General features: G+C 33.7%; 1 protein-coding gene across 4 annotated transcripts in view; it reads right to left on the bottom strand.

The window, feature by feature from the left end:
- Window positions 1-19,793, bottom strand: part of LRBA (LPS responsive beige-like anchor protein) — a 751,667-nt gene that overhangs the window by 536,448 nt on the left and 195,426 nt on the right. For all 4 annotated transcript variants that reach the window (XM_057546722.1, XM_057546725.1, XM_057546723.1 and 1 more), the window contains exons 31-32: window positions 13,682-13,812; window positions 733-811 (exon numbers count right to left, since the gene is read on the bottom strand). In XM_057546722.1, the coding sequence (XP_057402705.1) occupies window positions 733-811; window positions 13,682-13,812 (210 nt within the window). The remainder of the gene's footprint in view (window positions 1-732; window positions 812-13,681; window positions 13,813-19,793) is intronic.

Below are 19,793 nucleotides of genomic sequence, written 5' to 3' on the forward strand. Positions count from 1 at the left end.
TTTACTACTCCTACAAAGAGTACTTTCTACTCATACAACCAACAACAGATGCTACTGAAACTATCAACTGGTAAGCTGCTGGAAATCTCTGTGCTCAATGACCATCTCTTCCCAGGTGCTATCCATAAAACTATTTCTCTCTACTTATCTCATGGATCCTCTTATCCCTGGATGATATCACAACTACAAGCCTACACTTGTAGCACCCAAGTACGTTTATTTTTAAAGTTTTATGCATTTTCCAATTGTAATAAGGCAGATCAAGAACTCTAGCCACAAAGGTCCTAGTAGTGGAATATATTCACAGCCTTCCAAATTAGAATTTGAAACTCATACACCCAATTAAACAAGATAACTGACAGTAAAAATCTATCTATAATTCGGTATCAATATAAACTTCTTATTTCAGCATTTCTAGGGAAGATGAACAATGAATTCCAAATGTTCAATCTACAATCATATGAAACATAAGCCATAAGCTACTAACTACCTGTGAAATTAAATATTTGTTATGCATTCCACATTTATTAATCACAAAAAGCTACTTCTCGGGAATCTTTTACATCTCATAATCTTTAAGAAGGAACTTCTAAAATACTCCCAGGCCTCTAAACATCATGCATGCTTTTTAAAAAAGAAACAAAGTAAATTTTTCTAAAAATTGTAGCTAGACATTTTTAAGAGTCATCAAAAGGAATAAATCACAAATATCCAAGTTAGTAGCTTGAATACCTCATATTCGAAACTTGGCCTTGTAGAACTGAACCAACTGTTGGAACTGCAGGTAATTTTGCATTAGATGATCTACCACCTATAAAGGAAAATAACCATTTAGGGGATATTCTGTTTTTAGATATAAGAATTCAAACAAAAAAGATATCTTGATAGCAAGTCACCAAAAAACATACTATACTGCATTTTTAAATGCCTACTAATTTGGATAACATTAAAATCTACCAATTAACAAGGTTTTTCTTGAATCATTTAATATATATATCTCAGTTACCAGTTCAATTATCACACCAAGCAGTCCTTCCACCCATCAGCTGAAAACGTAATAGAAAAGTAAATTCTGACTCACTAAATTGGGGTCATGACTCCTTCCATTGAACATCAAGTGGCAACAGAGATTTACAATTAGAAACTTTTTTAATTGAAGCAAAAAACAGAAACGGCTAACTCCAAATTTAGCTTAAATAGGTATGCCTCATTAACCATGAAAACTGTCTTTATTCAGCCACCAAATAACTTCTGCTATACCCTGAATGCTTCTGAGTCTAGTCCAGCAAACGTTATGCAATGACCACCTGAGAAACCTTTCTTAAACGATGCAAGCAGAACATACACTCCCTCATGTGTGTCCTCACTGTAATTAGTAAATAACCTGTTGTTTGCATTTGTCACATTGTATTTCAATTGGTTTTTTAAATGTCCTTTCTCCTAGTATACTAATCTTTTTGAAAGCAGAGATCTCATCTTTTTCATCCATCAATCTCTAGCACCTAGACAAACTGACACAATACAAGGTTCTCAATTTATGTTAATTGCAGAAATGATTCCCTTAATCATTCCATCTCCCATATTTTAGTAGGTCAATCTTCCCACCTGGTATTTACTTCCCTCTCTAGTTCCTACAATTTTATGTCCCTATCTTTGTTCAAACTACTTTGTAAAATTAATTTCCACCATGTGATCTTATTTTACTCTCCAATGAACACTCCCAGATGTCCTTACTCTTGTATATCTGTATTGTTAAATGCGAACTCACCGTCTTATAGCACAAAATGTTCAAACTACCTTGCCCTATACAAGAGCTACCTCCTTTATGTTTTCAACAAATAACTGTGCTTATAAATTTTACTTGGCAAGAGAAAAATAATTACCAGGAAATTAACTCTGACAGAGTCAAAGAATGGATAGGTACAGAAACAACACACATTAAGAGAAGTATGGAAAAAGTCGAGAAGAGTAATTTGGAGGATAATTTACTGAGGCTTGAAGAGTTCTAAAAAGCTCAAGAAAGCAGGGGAAAAATAAAGTTCCCATTTAAGAATCAGGATATATGGGATAGAAAAGCATTCAATTTAAGCTAGGAGTAGGACCTGAAGAAACAGAAGAGCCATTTTCTTTCTAAGGACAATAATAGGGAGAAGGAAGAAAAGAATGGGCACACACACAGTGTCAAATGCCCCTCTCTGATACAGGGACCATAAGAGTCACTGGAATCCAACTGGGATGATATCCTAACAACCTGGACAGTATAGGCAAAGGAGGTGTGCACAACTTGCTTGCAGCTGCAATCCAAGAAGTAAAGTTTCTATTTCTAAAAGTAGTATCCTAAAAGGGCACCAAGTTAGTATTAGAGCAGACTGAAATCCCATCACAATTCTATAGAAAGGTAGACCAAGAAAGGCAGCAAACATATTGAAGCAAATGAAACAAAGATGCAAAGCTTATAGACAAGGAGGGAAGAGGGCCTCAAAGGATTCTGGAACCTATCAGGATGCACTATCAGAGGTCAGGTGCTTTTGATCTATTCTTAAAACTATAGGCATGGGTAGCCTGGAAACACCTCAAGTAGACAAAGTGGTGTGAACAGAAAGATAGATAAAAGAAAGATAGAAGAAGAAATGTTCATCTAGGATGTAGAAAGAAAGATGGTAGAAACAGATGAGAAGGTAGAAAAGCAGCCTCTTTGACATCTGGGAGCTGGCCCTGTAATGTCAACTAGGCCCTGGTGTTGTCAAGAGCTGGCTCAGGACCCACAGCTAGGTCTTGTTATTCTCTCTCTGAATATAAACAATTTCATAAAACAGCAACATCAGACAAAGCCATGCCATGACCATGATGAATCAACATAAAACAATACCACTCTGTAATCATGTCCCAACAGACAAAAACATGAACTCCAGCCAAATAACAAAGATGGTCAAACATCCCAAATCTTAATATGAAAGACTGCTGTTTCTTTACAAATTAGAGCTTTAGCCTCATTCAAGTCTTCCATGATTCTAGGTAAGATTTATTAGGATATTTAATCATAGAATTACCCATGCTTTCTGACAGTATCCAATTCAGAAGACAGCCCCACTTCCTTAACCCCTCCCCAAAATCATCATTTTTTTCTAGTTATTTTTTAATTACCCAGAGCACGAATACATCCGTATTTTTAAATTCAGCGGTGTTTTGCACAAACCCTCCTAGTCCCAGTTCCTCCCCAAAGGCAGCCATCATCAGCAATTTGGAATATATCCTTTCAGACTCCGTTCTTTGCACTTACACGCAAGCTCAAATCCTATAATAAATCTTTTCTAACACTATTCCTGAGATGCCCCAAGTTTCACTGTGTGCACTCTCCCTCACTGACTTACTCAACCAAAGGTTTACTACTGGGATCTTTGGTTGGAGAATATTGACACAGACTTTAGATGAAGTTGGGCAGAGAAAGATAGCAATCATGGGCTTATTTTAAAAGAACCAGAATTTAATAAATCTCTAAGTAAGAATTCTTTTCCAGACAACCTATTTCATCGTGGTAAGATGCACATTTTTCTACATGGTAACATCTCTCAAATTAATGCATTTTACAAAGGCATCTTAGCAACTGTAGTCAGCCAGAAGTTGAAATCTAATTGTGAGAAAACACAGTGGATAAAATCAAGAACGCAGCAGCAGAATCAAATCTGAAATTTGGTAAATGACTAAAGAAGGAGGAATTGTGTAACTCTTTGAATTCATTATTTTGCCAATGTAAAACCTCAAGATTACATAAACTAAAGGAAAAACGGTTGAATAATTAATATAAATATAGTACTGTCTGAATACAGGTATACCTCGGAGATACGTTAGGTTTGGTTCCAGACCACAACAAAGTGAATATCACAATAAAGCAAGTCACACAAATTTTTTGGTTTCCCAGTGCATACAAAATCATCTGACGACATAGGGTTGCCACAAACGTTCAATTTCTTAAAACAAACAAACAAAAAACACCACAATATATCTGCAAAGCACAATAAAGTGAAGCACAATAGCTGCATTTTTTTAACAAATTGTGTTTTTTACAAATTGAAGGTTTGTGGCAACCCTGCATCAAGCAAATCTATCAGTGCTCTTTTTCCAATAGCATTTGCTCACTTCATGTCTCTGCATCACATTTTGATGATTCTCACAATATTTCAAACTTTTTCATTATTATTATATTTATTATGGCCATCTGTGATCAGTGATCTTTGATGTTACTACTGCAAAAATATTATGACTCACTGAAGGCTCAGATGATGGTTAGCATTTTTTAGTAATAAAGTATTTTTAAATTAAGGTATGCACATGGTATTTTTAGACATAATGCTTTACACACTTATAGTCTACAGCATAGTGCAAACAACTTATACATGCACTGAGAAACAAAAAAAATTCAAGTGACTCACTTGGTGATAGTCGCTTTATTGCGGTGGTCTGGAACTAAAATTCACAATTATTTCCAAGGTATGCCTGTATATAAAATATATACTCTCATTCACATACATACCTATATATATAGTCGCTAGCTCTGTCCACTGAGAAAACCTGGGAGCAGCAATACCCTAACACCTAATGTCCAGATATTGGCTTCTAAATACTATTCTCCACTAAATAAATAAATCAGAAATAGCTAATTCAATAACCATGGAAGAAAAGTACAAAATGAGTTTGAAACATCTAGTTTTCTTTTGTAGAAAGCAAGGAAATGTCCAAGGAATGACAGGATATGTCACGATGGCACAGAAGCCAACTTCAAGGGACTCCCACCAACCAAAATAGAGACAATCTGAGCATCAAAATAAATAATGATAGTAACTGACTGTAACACATCTAACAAAATAGGAAGCCATGAGGCCACACCAATATAATAAATTAACAGTCTGGGGAACAGGATATTTAAATAATTTCAAAATACCTCTCCACAAAACACTTATTAATTACAAAAGGGAAAGAATAACTTTACAATATAGAAACCTGGCAGTTATATTTTAATCAAGTGACGAAAATGGTCACCATCAGCATTTTGACAAATCAAAATTGTGTGCCATGTGACTAGATTCTGTCTGTTCCATAATATTCCTACCAAAGAAATATCTGTTTCTAATCATGAGGAAACATCAGACCAACGCAGATTCAGGGATGCTCATTTGAATTGTTCCCAATTTTTTACGATAAACAATGTTTTGTATATACTTATATAAATCTACATACACTCCTTTATATTCTTGAAGTAACTTCCTACAAGTCAATAAACACACACTTTAATAAATGTTGATACATATTGCTAAATTACCCTGAAGAAAGAAAAAACAAATTTACACTTCTTTGATTACTAATAAAATTGAACATATTTTCCCAATTTACTGGAAACAAAACAGGAAACATAAATGACTGTTCTGACCTTTTGAGTATTTTCATTAGAATCTTTTCCTTTATGATTTGTAATTATTCATTCTATATAATTATGATAGTTAGCTTCTATCATTCATTATAAACTCTTCCTAAGTTTGTAGTGATTTTTTGCCACAGAGAATTCTATAATCCTCCCTTTAAACCATCTATACCAGCATGATACAGAAAATAGGAATATCACCAAATTTTTAACAGGGTTGTTAGGGTATTTAAATTTTAAAATGTAAAGCACCTAAGATAAAGAAGATTCTCCAATGTTACTTTCCCACATTTCTGCAAGGTACTACAGAAAAAAAAAAGTCTAGAGCTCTTCTGAGTGATCCTACTATGTATCCGTGATCCATGCTATCCATTTTTAGTAGAGCCTTCTATTTATATATTACTAACTTATTAAATTCCCATAATAAGTATAAAAAGTTCCTCCACTTGTCTCAGCCTGAAACCTATTTCTCTTCCTGCTTTCGAAAAGAAATGCCAGGTCATCCAAGACCAGAGCCTTTCTCTTCCACATCTAAAGGAAATCCTGCTAACCTCTCAAGCTACCTCAACCACCAAATTCTCACATAATTTCCATTACCATTTTTTTTAGAAAAGGTGTTCTACACTAGCAGAAAACACTTCCTCATCAGCCACGCACAACTAAACCATTTTCAAATTGAATCCTAGCTCTATCAATATCATACCAGTTTCTTTGAAAATAACTACCCTTAAGAGGTTATAGGGTCGAAATGTTTCGGGAAACAGTAAGGGTTCTGCCATTTACTAGCTATGTGACCTTGGGCAAAGTTACTTAAGCTCTCTGTGCCTTATTTTCTTCATCTGTAAAATTAACAGCGATACTTACTTCACCGAATTATTTCAAGGATTAACGTACTTAGAGCCTGTACCACAGTAAACACACAGTGAGTGACAGCTTCCCTTCCTACCCTGCTACTCTAGGATCGCCTTTAAAATATTGAAAGGAAGTTATCATGTTTCCCTTTAGTCTGTACTTCAGGCTGAAAAGATACCCAAATTTTCAACAATTATTCATATGACGTTAAACATAGGTAACTTAAATGAGATGAAGCTTATAAAGTGCCTTTTAAAAAACTCACCATAAAAACTTAAGAAAGAAACCAAAGGTAAATTCTTTTGAGAAGTCTAGAAACCAATCCCGGATTTAACTTCTATAAAAAGTGGATTTCTAACAGCTTCGTTTATTAGATTGGTATAAAATAACCCACGGCCATAAACATTTGGTAAACCTAGCCACTGTCCTCTACAGCCTGTCACTGCCTCACACCACTCCCACAATTTTCTAAGGCTCACTTCAATTTTATCTGGGCACTTTGATTCAACTGCCTCTTTTAACTAAGGCAAAGTTAATTCTGGATATAGATAAACAAAGCCAGGCTCTAATCAGGGGTTTTGTAGATTTAACTGATTAAGAAACAGCAAAGATCTGGGATAATTTGACCTTCCCTGAAACATGCTTGGTCTTTAGGCAGAATTTGATCAATAATCAGCAGTTCTGATTACAGTTCTCAGCCAAACAGAAGGATCTGGAAATCTGGACTATTTTATCCCCCACAGGCTTGGTTCCTTTGGAGAGAGGGCATTGCAGCAATCTTCCACAATTAACCTCTGCGTAATTACTGAGCCTACCTCTTAGAGTGAGCATATTCCCACAACAAGATGAACTTATCCACAGTGAATCTCTCTTTTCCTCAACACATTTTCTTCCCCTTCCATTGATAATTAGAGTTGACTCTTCTTTTTACTGGGATTATAGCTTCTTGCTGACCTTCCACCCATCCTTACCATCCTGCTCAAGCCAAGAGCTAATTATACATAAAAACTCTAACAAACTGAATGGAATCTATCCTAATGCATAGGATTAATTTTAAAATGAAGTTAAAGTATGTACACATTTTTTCGTACGGACAACTTTTTAAAGTACATATATCAATTCCCATTTCACCATTAAAAGATTTCCATTTTTGCATTTCTCACAATAAAATTTCAAACTAGAGGGCAAGACAAGGTGAAATTGAAAATTTTTTTCACTCTTCAGTATGTGGTATTTCTGACAGTCAGGACCAATCCTCCTATTCCTACACAACACTCAATGAAGTACTTCAGAGACCAAATAGTATTATTACACTCAGTTAATGACACCTGCAATTTTCTAAATTCTTGACAGCAATAAGATCATTGAACCACAGTTGGCTACTGACTTTTATTACCAGTAATTAATGAAGTATTTCTGAGCTTTATTTTTCTAGTGGTAGTTTTTTAAAGACCATATTTATTTACAGTATATCAGATATTTTCTCTAAAAGGCCTAACTGGTATTTTTTCTTGAGCTTTTCTGAAGTTGACAAAAAGGAACACGTAAGGCCCCATCTACTTAAAAAGAGATAGAAGTAATAAATTGCAAGAAAATGTTTGTATGAGGCTTCAGACAGTAGTTTAAAACAACATTAGCTTTTACTGCAAAAATTGAGACTAATTTTAATGAGCTGAAATATATATATCAAAATTTGAAAAAGTCAAGGAGCATTGGTGGCTCTAAATAAAACAGTAACAAAAATGCTTTCTTGACACTACCCTAGAAATAATGTCAATTTTCAAACCTTAAAGAGACTATAGCAGAAAGGGATTTTTTAAAACTGATCTTTTCAAATCATAAGAAGATACATTACCAATGAAGATAAGTGAATCAACTAGCAATTGTTTTAAGGAAAAAAAAAATCACATAAAAAATAAACTAAATATATCAGTAATTTCACACCAGGTTGACCTTCATTCTTACCAGACAGAAAAATGTAACTTCCAGATACATTCAGCATTTTTTCAACTCAGATTAAAAATCATAAATTTATGACAAATTTGTTTTTAATTAATTTAACAATAAAAATATTTTCAACAAGTGATCAAACATGTAAATTCAGAAGCTACTTCCAACATATGGAATGGTACTGACTTATCTTTTCCTTATCCTTGCACTGATAAACTGGCTCCTTCAAACTGACAGTCTTCCAGACACTCAAAAGAACAAAAGGGAAAATGTAAATAGATCATCTGTCTAGCATCTATCCAGGGAATAGCCGATTGTTAATTCAAGGTCCCTAAGGGTCTACATAAATGATGCCCTTTGCAAAAAAGTACCATTAATACAAATGCCAATATTTAATCCCTAAACACGGTATTTTTTTAATTGCCCTCTCTCTCCTTTTCTCCCTCTCTCCCTCCCCACCCATTCCAGACCAATTAAGGTAGGGATAGTCTATATGCCCAGTTAAAATCTTCATTAAATAAAAGAAACTTTTATTGGATAAGTAAAGATAAGCCTCTTGGGTCAAAGATTATATAAAGCAAAGAATCAAAATTTTCCTTCAACATTAAAAATAAACATACTAATTTATAAAATGCAGGGCTCTGACAAACACAGTAGAACCTAACACTCTGGTAAGTAGTGTAACTGTTAAATTTTGCAAATTAGCAAGCACTCAGCACATAAATTACTTAAGAACAGTCTATTTAGTTCCTTCATTGGGTTAGCTTCAATTTTGTTTTAATTGTTTATGCTTTGCAAATCAAACATATTTGAAAACACCACAGGATATTTGAAAAAAGAGTAACTGCATCTTAACACATATTGTAGTCTGGACAATTAAACCTTTACTAATGAGTAACTAAAATTTACAGATTTTGATATATTTACTAAAACTCTATTTTCTCTTTTAGTGTTCTTTATAAATAAATATGCGTACACAAAGGGCAAACCTTGTTTTTTCTGATGAATCTTTTACCACTTCTTATGAAATGTTTTCCATTATTATTATATTATACTTCTTTGCGAATAAAATGCTACAAAAGCTAAGAAACATTATTCAAACTAAAACCTGAAATTTGTATGAGAGTCAAACTTGAATACCGATCATAGTTTTAATAATGTACACTGTTTTAAAATGTATTTACAGGGCTTCCCTGGTGGCACAGTGGTTAAGAATCCGCCTGCCAATGCAGGGGGCAAGAGTTTGAGCCGGGGCCCGGGAAGATCTCACATGTCGCAGAGCAACTAATCCCATGCACCACAACTACTGAGCCTGCGCTCTAGAGCTCACATGCCACAACTACTGGGCCCGCATGCCACAACTACTGAAGGCAGCGCACCTAGAGCCCGTGCTCCGCAACAAGAGAAGCCACTGCAATGAGAAGCCCGCGCACTGCAACAAAGAGTAGCCCCCACTCGCCGCAACTAGAGAAAGCCCACGCACAGCAACAAAGACCCAGCGCAGCCAAAAATAAAAATAAAAAATAAAATTTTAAAAATAAATAAATAAATAAAAATAAAATGTATTTACAAATCCTTAATTTTTTCACAAAATTATAAAATTATTTGGGTGGTAATGTTTTGACAGAAAAATCTTTGACCTCACATAAGTTGACAAGTTCTCATTCTTTTTCTGGGATCCAGTCCTAGTTTGTCTTTAATTGTGCCACACATAAAACACAGAAATCCCATTTGGTATCAAAATTTCCAAATAGTTTAAACTTTTCTGCTACAAAACTCATATTTTATGTTTTCTATTCACATGGTTTCTTCCAAGGAAGTTCCCATTTTTGTTAATTACTATGTACTATCAAGTATATTTTTTTATTAACCAATAATCTATTACTAAGTATGAGCAGTTCACTTTTTGTTGCTGACTCACTATAAAATTCAGAACTGAAGTCATCCCAAGACACAAAGGTTTATGGTCCACAGAGACAGATATTAACTGTACTTTCATATAAAGAAAATAATCCAAGATCAAACCAAGAATAATACCTAACTTACCCAGATCTGCAAGAATAAACTGCCCAGCTCAGCATGTAATCACAATAACAATCAATTCATCCACAAATCATTTTTTCCAAATCCTGCTTGAACCAGAAGCAGCATAATAAGCTTTGATATACTGTATAGCCTATTTTTTTTAATGGCAAATAACTTAAATCAAGAGATCTACCAAAAAGAAAACAAAAATCTATCAGCTAAAAATATTGATGACAGAGAGATAACTATTTGTTTGGATTCCAAGTGAAAAGAGAACAGACTACAAGGGCAAGTATGGTAGGCAAAAGCACGAAAAATGGTGCTGTAGGAGAGTAAGAAATAGGATGACTGAAAACACTCAATTGGGTTAGATTTCTTATCAAGGCAGTAATGTTCATGGCAGCAATCAATGGAATGGAAGTAATAAACTAAAATCGAGACACCATATAAGTAACAAGAGCCTAGTGACAGAGGAAGAGGAAAGGAAAAGTCAGGTATGGAAATCAAAACAAGTGACAAAAATAAAGACCATCATCACAAGAACAATTTAGAATGACTTAAGTCATTTTTAAAAAGGAACGAATTTTTTTTAAAATAAAGGAAGCTAGATAAAGGAAATGAACTACAAATTCTACTCCAAAATGGAAAAAACTAGGAACTATCTGAGAAACACTACCACCACAAATTATACAAAATTTAAATAAGAGGGGGAAAAGGGTACATTATGGGCTGGATACAGGGTTTTGTGGGGTTTTACCAATAAATACGATAGTCTTCAAGATAGCAAATTATTTTGTAATTCTGCGTATGGTTCTTCAGGGTATTTTACATTATAATGAATTTACTGGAAAATATACAATGGCTTCAGAAAGAAATTTGTTATACTGTTTTATATCAAATATTACTCATATATCAGCTTTCTTTCTGTTTCTTATCTCTTCTGAAGACCGCATGATTTTTTTTTCTTTCCCTTGTACCAATGTTATTTACTTGTTTAACATTTTTTCTGGTTTTATTGAAATAAGTCAGACAAAGACTGCATGAATTTTGAAAAATATATTTAAAAGCAATCAGAGGATCCTCTTTACCTTGTCCCATAAACTGAAATTAAAGGGTAATATATTCAAAATAAAATGATAATATTTTACTCAGTGTACTGTGAACCTCTGAATTTACTACATATGTTCTGGGAAGTTATTAGGAATTCACTATTACTGAATTTAAAAGACAGCAGAAAGTTTCATAGATATTAGTAACATCTGCCTTTTTCCCAACAGGGGCTCCTCTAGAAAAATCACAGTTGATTTTTTTTAAGGCCTTTGGATGGAGGTGGAAGAACAGAAATTTACATAACCAGCCCAAAATAGATCCCCAAATTGCTTCTTCTCCAAAGTAAAAAAATAAAAAAACAAAAAAGTATCAGAGTATAATAATGAAGGAAATAAAGAAGGAGAAAATAAAGAAGAGGAAATTTTGCTGGAGTTCTACACTTACTTTCCTTTATTGTTTCTCACTAAGACAATGAATGATGAAAAACAAAATGTAACAAATATACCACACTATTGCAAGATGGTAACAACAGAGAAATGCAGAGAGGGTGAGGTTGAGAGCATATATGGGAATCTCTACTTTCCTTTCTATTTTTCTATAACCTAAAACTGACCTAAAATATAAGGTCTATTAATTTTTTTAAATGTTTTAATAAAATAAAAAACAAGGCAGCACAAAACTGTCTACTACCACTGCAGCTTTTGGTTTCCTTGTGGATATTTTTCTTCAACAACTATTTTTTCCTAATTATAAAAATAATACAGGATTACTGATAAATTTTTGGAAAATATACTAAAATTAAAAATTTTGAAAATCAAAATTTCCATTAATTCATGGAGATAATCAAGTAACTTCAGAGTACATTTCCTTGCTTTTTCCATGTATGAAAAGTATATACATACTTCACATAGTTATGATTACATAGCATGTAAAGTATTGCATGTAATTTTTTTTTACTTAACCTAATGTGAGCATTTTCTATTATCAATTAACACTAAGAAATTTGTAAAGAATTAATCACATTTAAAACTTTGAAAAAAAAGTTTTTGTTTGCACAAATAAAATAACTACAATGAAAGGAAAAAGAAAAACAGGGAAGACAAAAGAAATAAACAATCCTGGGACTTCCCTGGTGGCGCACTGGTTAAGACTCCACGCTCCCAATGCAGGGGGCCCAAGTTCGATCCCTGGTCAGGGAACTAGATCCCACATGCATGCCGCAACTAAGAGTTCACATGCCACAACTAAGGAGCCCACATGCCGCAACTAAGGAGCCTGCATGCCACAATTAAAACCCACAACCAAATAAATTTAAATAAATAAATTTTTTTTAAAAAAATCCTAGTCGTTGTTTCTGGAACACATGATATATAGTACACAGAAAGGAAAAATTAAATGTCCCTGACAACTGGCTAGTAGAAACATCAAGTTAGCAGCAAAACTCTCTGAGATATACTAGTTTACCAAATAAAGGTAGAACACTGGATAGGAGGCCTGAGATATCTCAAAAGATGAAGGAAAAACATTATTTCTGATTTTAACATAATCCACCTAGTCATTCCTTCAAAATTCCTTTTATTTTTCATTAATCTCATCCTAGAGTAACAAGAAAGAATGAATCCTTTGGGGAATTAACTTTTTTTTTTTTTTAGTTTTTTTAATGAAATAGCACAACACTTAGAAAAATACTACTTATATAAAATAATATTCCCTTTGTCCTAATTTGGTCTTTTTAATATCACATAGTCTTCAAGTTCCCCTGCTATTATCACTGAGCTTCCAATCAACACCTAGGGATTTAGGATCTTGCACCCATACATGTGCACCAAAAGGCTTTTACATTTGGAAGGAATAGAGAGAGACAGACAGGGCAAAAATCAAATTGTAGTAAGAGTTATTGAACTACTATGACTAATGCTAGAATGATGATAGACTTGAGGGCAGCATTCCAAGCGTCTAATTCAAAAACTATGCAAGAGAAAGCAAAGTACTGGATACCACATAAATATTTGGCAACTGATAACCAGATTAAAAGACCAAATGTCAGCAAAACTTTCTCATATTAACCACTATCTATACACATCTTCTCAAGTGAAAGGAAAGGAAAAAAGTATTTTAATAAATCTATCATTCATTCATCCACCCAACCAGCAGCATCCAATTCGTCATACACTACTATGTTTAAGTGGAGAAAGTATTAAAATCCTTGATTTAATTTATTTCATATTACTCAAATTTATTCAGAAAATCATCAAATAATCAACAACATAATACAAAAGCATAATCATTTAAAATATGCCTAACAAAACTTCTTAACTTAATCAAAAATTCTAAGCTTTGCAATGGGATTAAGAACTTTTTTGTTGAAATCGCTGATAACAAACTCACCAGGTGATTCTCCCCCCACATCTGAGGCTTGGGCTGAATCTACTGAAGAAACCACACTGACAGCATTGGTAGGTATACTTGTAAGTGTGGAAGGCAAGACTGCTGATTTTTTTGTTGCCACGATGACACTTCTGTAAGAAAGAAAGTAAATAAATTTTAAAATACAGAAGATCACTCAAGTTAATTACATGAATTTCAAAACAGAAAATAGGAAACCAACTTCTTTTTCCTAATTTTTTCTTATCTCTATTTTGATGTACAACTTAGAATATACTCTCAGTAAGAAATCTCTTCAGTGGTGTTCACAGTTATTTATACTTCATTTTTTTAGAATCAAGACAATGTTCTAGAGAAATATAATAATCAATTTTAACATTTCAATTTATATTTACAATATTCTTTAAATTTAGGATCATCTTTAATTATCCACCTTAAAATATAACCAAAGGTATAGAGGAAAAAAGGAATTTGGCATTCAAGTGGGAAATTAATTAACTTTTTCTTAACCTCAGAAGTGAAGCAGAAAACTCAACATGTTTCTGTAAGGATTTTAAAGCACCACTAAGTTGAAATGATAAAACCTTAGAAATCTTATAAGGTAAGAAAATGCAGGTATGAACAATTTTTTAACATGTATACAACCAAAGTTTTACTTTTTAACTCTCGAAGACTGTCTAATGATAATATTACATAGAAAAAACAATGCATAGGCGTAAAACCTAGATGTAAAAATATCAAATAATCAAATTTGTTCATCTTACTCAAACACAGGTATCTACGATATACCAATTTCAATTAAAGTGTAATACTTTATACCAAAATAGTAACTAAAAGACCTTAATAGGCATAACTTAAAAGGCATTTTTAATTGAAGTTAGCTCCATAAACATGCAAAAACCCAGTTAATGAGGTAAAGAGGACAGCTGATATATAATGCACTCCCACAGCAGTGCTTACTTTTAATTACCTGGTATTAACCATAAGCCTAAAGTCTTCAACATTCAATTTATTTAATCACATCTTTTGTTGACAATATTGTAACTGCAAGCTTCAAGTACTCCCTTAACAGCTTTAAAGTATTCAGTTCCTAAATAAAGTTACTTAGATACTTGATCCCAATATATGTATTCAACAGTGAAAATTACATAATTCCAGTCCTTTAAAAATACATTGTTTTTATTGTTACATCAAAAAGAGATAATACAAAGTGAAATAGGTTTCGTTTTACTTCAGTGCCTATCATGTGACAGCAAACACTGTTGCCAATTAAATCAAGTTCTCTTGTGCTAGGCATGGCTTATTCAATGTACTTGGGGGTAGCTGGTGCACATCATTATAAGGGTGACTGCCAATGTTAACTATACACTAAAAAATAGAAGCAACAGCCACCTGAGCCCTCAATCCAAAATGGTGTGCTTAAATCATGGTAGCTTATGTCGGATGAAGATTATTGACTTTAGGGGGAGTAGATGACCCCCGCTGTGTGTGTGTGTGTGTGTGTGTGTGTGTGTGTGTGTCTACGTGTGCTGGTAGCACATTCAGAAAACAATAAAAAATGTAATTTGTATATTACCTACCATGGGGCAAATATTTACAAGCCTATTGTTTAAGAAAATCTCTAGCTACCTATTTCCTAGCAACCTATTTTGGGGGGACGGGGGCGGGGGGGGGCAGAATATGGAGAATTTACTTTGACATTTGTTCACAAAAGAAAGAACTAGCAAGATTTCGTTTACTCATACAATAGGCAAGTACTGATAGGAGCAATAGAAATTAACATTTAGAAAAGTGAAATTGCTTTTTCTATATTTGAAACTTAAGCCATAAACCTACTCTATGTACCAGCAATTCCACTCTTAGAAATTTCCTCCAGATAACTGAAGTCCACAAAAAACAGGTACAATAACATTCAGATAGCTTTACTGATAAGAGCCAAAAACTGGAATTAGCCCAGAATCCTTTAAGCAGAAAAATGAATAAAAATATGGTGGTGTGTTTTTACAATGGAATAATATCCAGCAATAAAAAGATACAAGCTACTGATTAACATAACACGTATGAATCTCAAAAGCATTATGTTGAGTAAAGGAAGCCGTATACAGAGGAACATAAATTTTGTATTTCCTTTTACATGAAGTTCTAGAAAAGACAAAACTAATCTATTGTTTAAAAAAAAAATAGAATAATTGCCTGTGGGGGGTGGAGACAGGCATTGGCTGAGAAGGAGCATGAAGGAACTTTCAAGACTGATGATATCTTGATTGGAAATTTAGGTTACACAGGTGTTTAATTTGTCAAAACTCATCAAATGGCACACTTAAAAATCTGTGCCTGTTGTTGTACGTACATTTTACCTTAAAAACAGTATTGATGTCTGGTTAGAGATCTGCGCCTGAAATGTTTGAGTGAAGTGATCTGATGTATGCGACTTACTCTGAAATGCATCAAAAAACTAAGAATGACTGATGAATAGAGAGATGGCTATATGGAGAACTGTATGATGAAGCAAACAGCTAAAGGCTAATTGCAGAATCTCAGTGGTGGGTCTCTGGGTGTTCAGTGTACAATTCTTGCAACTTCTCTGTATGTTTGAACATTTTCATAATAAAATGTTGGAAAGCTGGTAACAACAAAAAAAAATGTTTGCCACAGATAGTCCCATAATACGCACAATCTCTATTTGTCCAAGATGGCACAGTTAATAAAAGATAACAAAAGAACTTGACCTCATTTCTATTCCTTTAAACAACTGCCATTAATAATGTTTTCAACCATGAATAATAGCTATACTTTATTTCAGTTCAGTAAATATTTATTGCCCAATATCTTTCACATATTCTCATTCCTGACACATCTGAAGTGCGGCTTCCTATATGAATTTACATTTAACTAGCACTCCTTACACACTACTGCAATATGCTGTTATGGTTCTTGAACTGAGCATGTACATGCTTTCACAACTCCAGTCCTCTGTATGTGCTATTTCTCTACCAAGACGCCTTCCTCTTAGTCCTGCTTGCCAGCAAACTTCCTTCTCACCTTCCAAATTCTTGCTCAAAGGTAAGCCTCCCCAGATTGCCAAGTCAGAGTTCACTATTCTTTGTGCTTCTACATGATCCTATTATATAAACTTAATAAATTATTTATGAATGCTACGATTAAGCACTGACAATATGCCAAGAATTATTACCCAATTCACAAAACAATCCTAACATACAAATTACCTCCATTTAAGAAAATTTAAAAAGTAAACCTCAGAAAGGTAAAGTAACTTGCCAAGGTAAATGGCAGAACTGTCCCACAATTCTGGGTTTATCTAAACAAGAGCCTCTAATTTGAACTGTTTCCTCATACTGACCTTTACGTTTTATTGAGATATAATTCACATTCCATACAATTTATTCATGTACAGTATACAATTAAATGGTTTTTAGAATGTTCATAGAATTGAGCAACCATCACCACAATCATATTAACATTTAAAGGTAATTCTATATTATAATCATCTATAAGCAATGGCAATAAAGATTTCCAAGATATAAAATTATATATGTACTACTACTACTAAAATACAAAAATATATCCGCTCAGAAATGGAAAAATTGCATTCTTTAGCCCAGCTATGTACTTAGTACATAATAGAAAAATAAAATTAATCAATGTCCAAATTCAATGACTGATTCAAATCATCACTGAGGAAGTAACATAATAATACTTTAGCTTTGGGCCACATAAACACAAAGAAAATTCAGTAACAAAGATTCACTTAAAAGGACATTAAGCAGTAGGCAGATTTCAGGATATTTTCATTCCAACTGTTTTTACTATTGTTAAATTATAAAATTTCTGTGTACAACACTAAAATCTTCAACACAGGGGGATCTTTAAGCTATCCTATTTATCATGTATGAAAGTGTAAATCTAAACTAGTAAAGCATGTCTTAAAGTTTTAATAAAATGGCATTGTTCTCAGGCTACAGCTTAAGTTTCTATTTAAAAGACAAATTGAAATCCTTGTTAATTTTCAAGAAACAAATTACTGAATTTTTAATATCAGCCATCAATTTTAACAAAAAGCGCTTCAAACTTTTTTGGCATAAAAAATTTGGAAGACAGGTAAGTCTTTTAGTTATATAAGCTATTTTTCCAAACTTTCAATTAAAAACCAAATATTAAAGTATAAAATTTCACATATTATTGCTTTTTTTCTTTATACTCACCAACTTTAATGAATAATTAGTATTTGTGAGCACTATGCTAAGGGCATATATGAATTATGTTATTTGTATTTATAACAACCTATGAGGGAATTATTTATATTTATAACAACCCATGAGGTAAGTACTACGTATTATTATCCCCATTTTACAGATGACAAAGAAGTAATTTTCCTAAGCCTCCATAGATAGAAAGTGTAAACACTGTTGACTTTTTTTTTTCTTACCTGAACTAGGGATACTCTTTTAAAAGATTTCTTTTTATTGCGTAATGACAGAAAGCAACAATGTCTTCCAGATCACTAAGGTTCAGAAGTTCCATTTCAGAATTATATCAGTTTGAATTATCACAAACTTTCACATAAATGTTATTTTCTTTAACATGCAAATAGTTCACTAAAGGAGAAAAGAGCATTTTAAGCCTAGTACTTTAGTCCCTAAGGATCTAGCTGAAAAGCCAGACAAGTCCTTGAACTTTATCAAGATAAATCCCTGGCATCCGCTAATCACCAGAGAGGATCTTCAAATTAGATAAGAGCAAGAATTTTGGCATGGGAATGAACACAAACACCTTGCCATCCACAAAGGCCCACAACCTGGCAGCCTTTCAGCAAGGTTCCGCTCATGTAGCTGTTACTCTAAACGTTCCAGCTACTGCTTGGAAGTTGATAATTCTTAAGATATGAGGAGAGTTGTGATTTCTGACACAGCATTCCAGAGATAAATACATGATCAGAAGGATGCTTTGAAATTCTCAAAGATATTCCTCTGGTCTAAAGCTGCATGAAAATGGTTTTTCAAAAGGTGTCTCTTGCTAAGAAAAAGAGGGGGGAAAAACAGAGCAGTTTGCTTGCCATCAGATAGTATGTTAAATGCATACCAGACATGTAAGTTCCAAATAACCTCCTGAAAAATGCTATCACCAAAATTCCCCTTTGTTTCCTATTTCAATAAACCCCTTTAAAATGTATTCCCTGTGCACAGTTTCCTAAATAAATTTGTAACCTACTCACTGAAAGTACCACTAAGGTATAGACAATTTCTATGCTATTTAAAAAGAAATAAATCCCAAAATACATGAAATTCAGGGAATTTATAAGGAAACAACTTTGAGTATATTAGTAAGATTTATTCAATGTAAAAATCTACCCTTAAGTTATTCTCACTATTCAATCTAAGATTAATACAAATTTAAACAAATTTATAAAAACTGTGAATATTAGAAAAAATCTAATCATTTACACCTCTTCTCACCCTCAAAATATAGCCATTGCACTATGTTATAAATTTTTTTTTTAATTATTTATTTATTTATTTTTGGCTGTGTTGGGTCTTCGTTTCTGTGCGAGGGATTTCTCCAGTTGCGGCAAGCGGGGGCCACTCTTCATCGCGGTGCGCGGGCCTCTCACTATCGTGGCCTCTCTTGTTGCGGAGCACAGGCTCCAGACGCGCAGGCTCAGTAGGTGTGGCTCACGGGCCTAGTTGCTCGGAGGCATGTGGGATTTTCCCAGACCAGGGCTCGAACCCGTGTCCCCTGCATCGGCAGGCAGATTCTCAACCACTGCGCCACCAGGGAAGCCCTGTTATAAATTTTTTGAAGCATATGGGAACATATATATCTATTTTTTCAGAAGATCATAAATTCCAAACTAAACTGCCCTCTGCTTTTTCCATTTAATAATATATCTTCAACATCATTTTACATCAATACATCAATTGTGCTTTTCTCTCATTAGTGGCTGCACAGTATTTACTATATTCATAGGAAACAACACATGTAACCAATTCTTAATAAATTGGCAACTACGTTTGCATAGCACAGCCAAATGGCAGGATTTAGAGTCCACTGGCCATGGTTTAAATTGTAGCTCCACCATTTATTAGCGCAAAAGCTT

Source organism: Balaenoptera acutorostrata, chromosome 5 (genome assembly GCF_949987535.1).
Source record: "Balaenoptera acutorostrata chromosome 5, mBalAcu1.1, whole genome shotgun sequence".
NCBI classification, from domain to species: Eukaryota; Metazoa; Chordata; class Mammalia; order Artiodactyla; family Balaenopteridae; genus Balaenoptera; species Balaenoptera acutorostrata.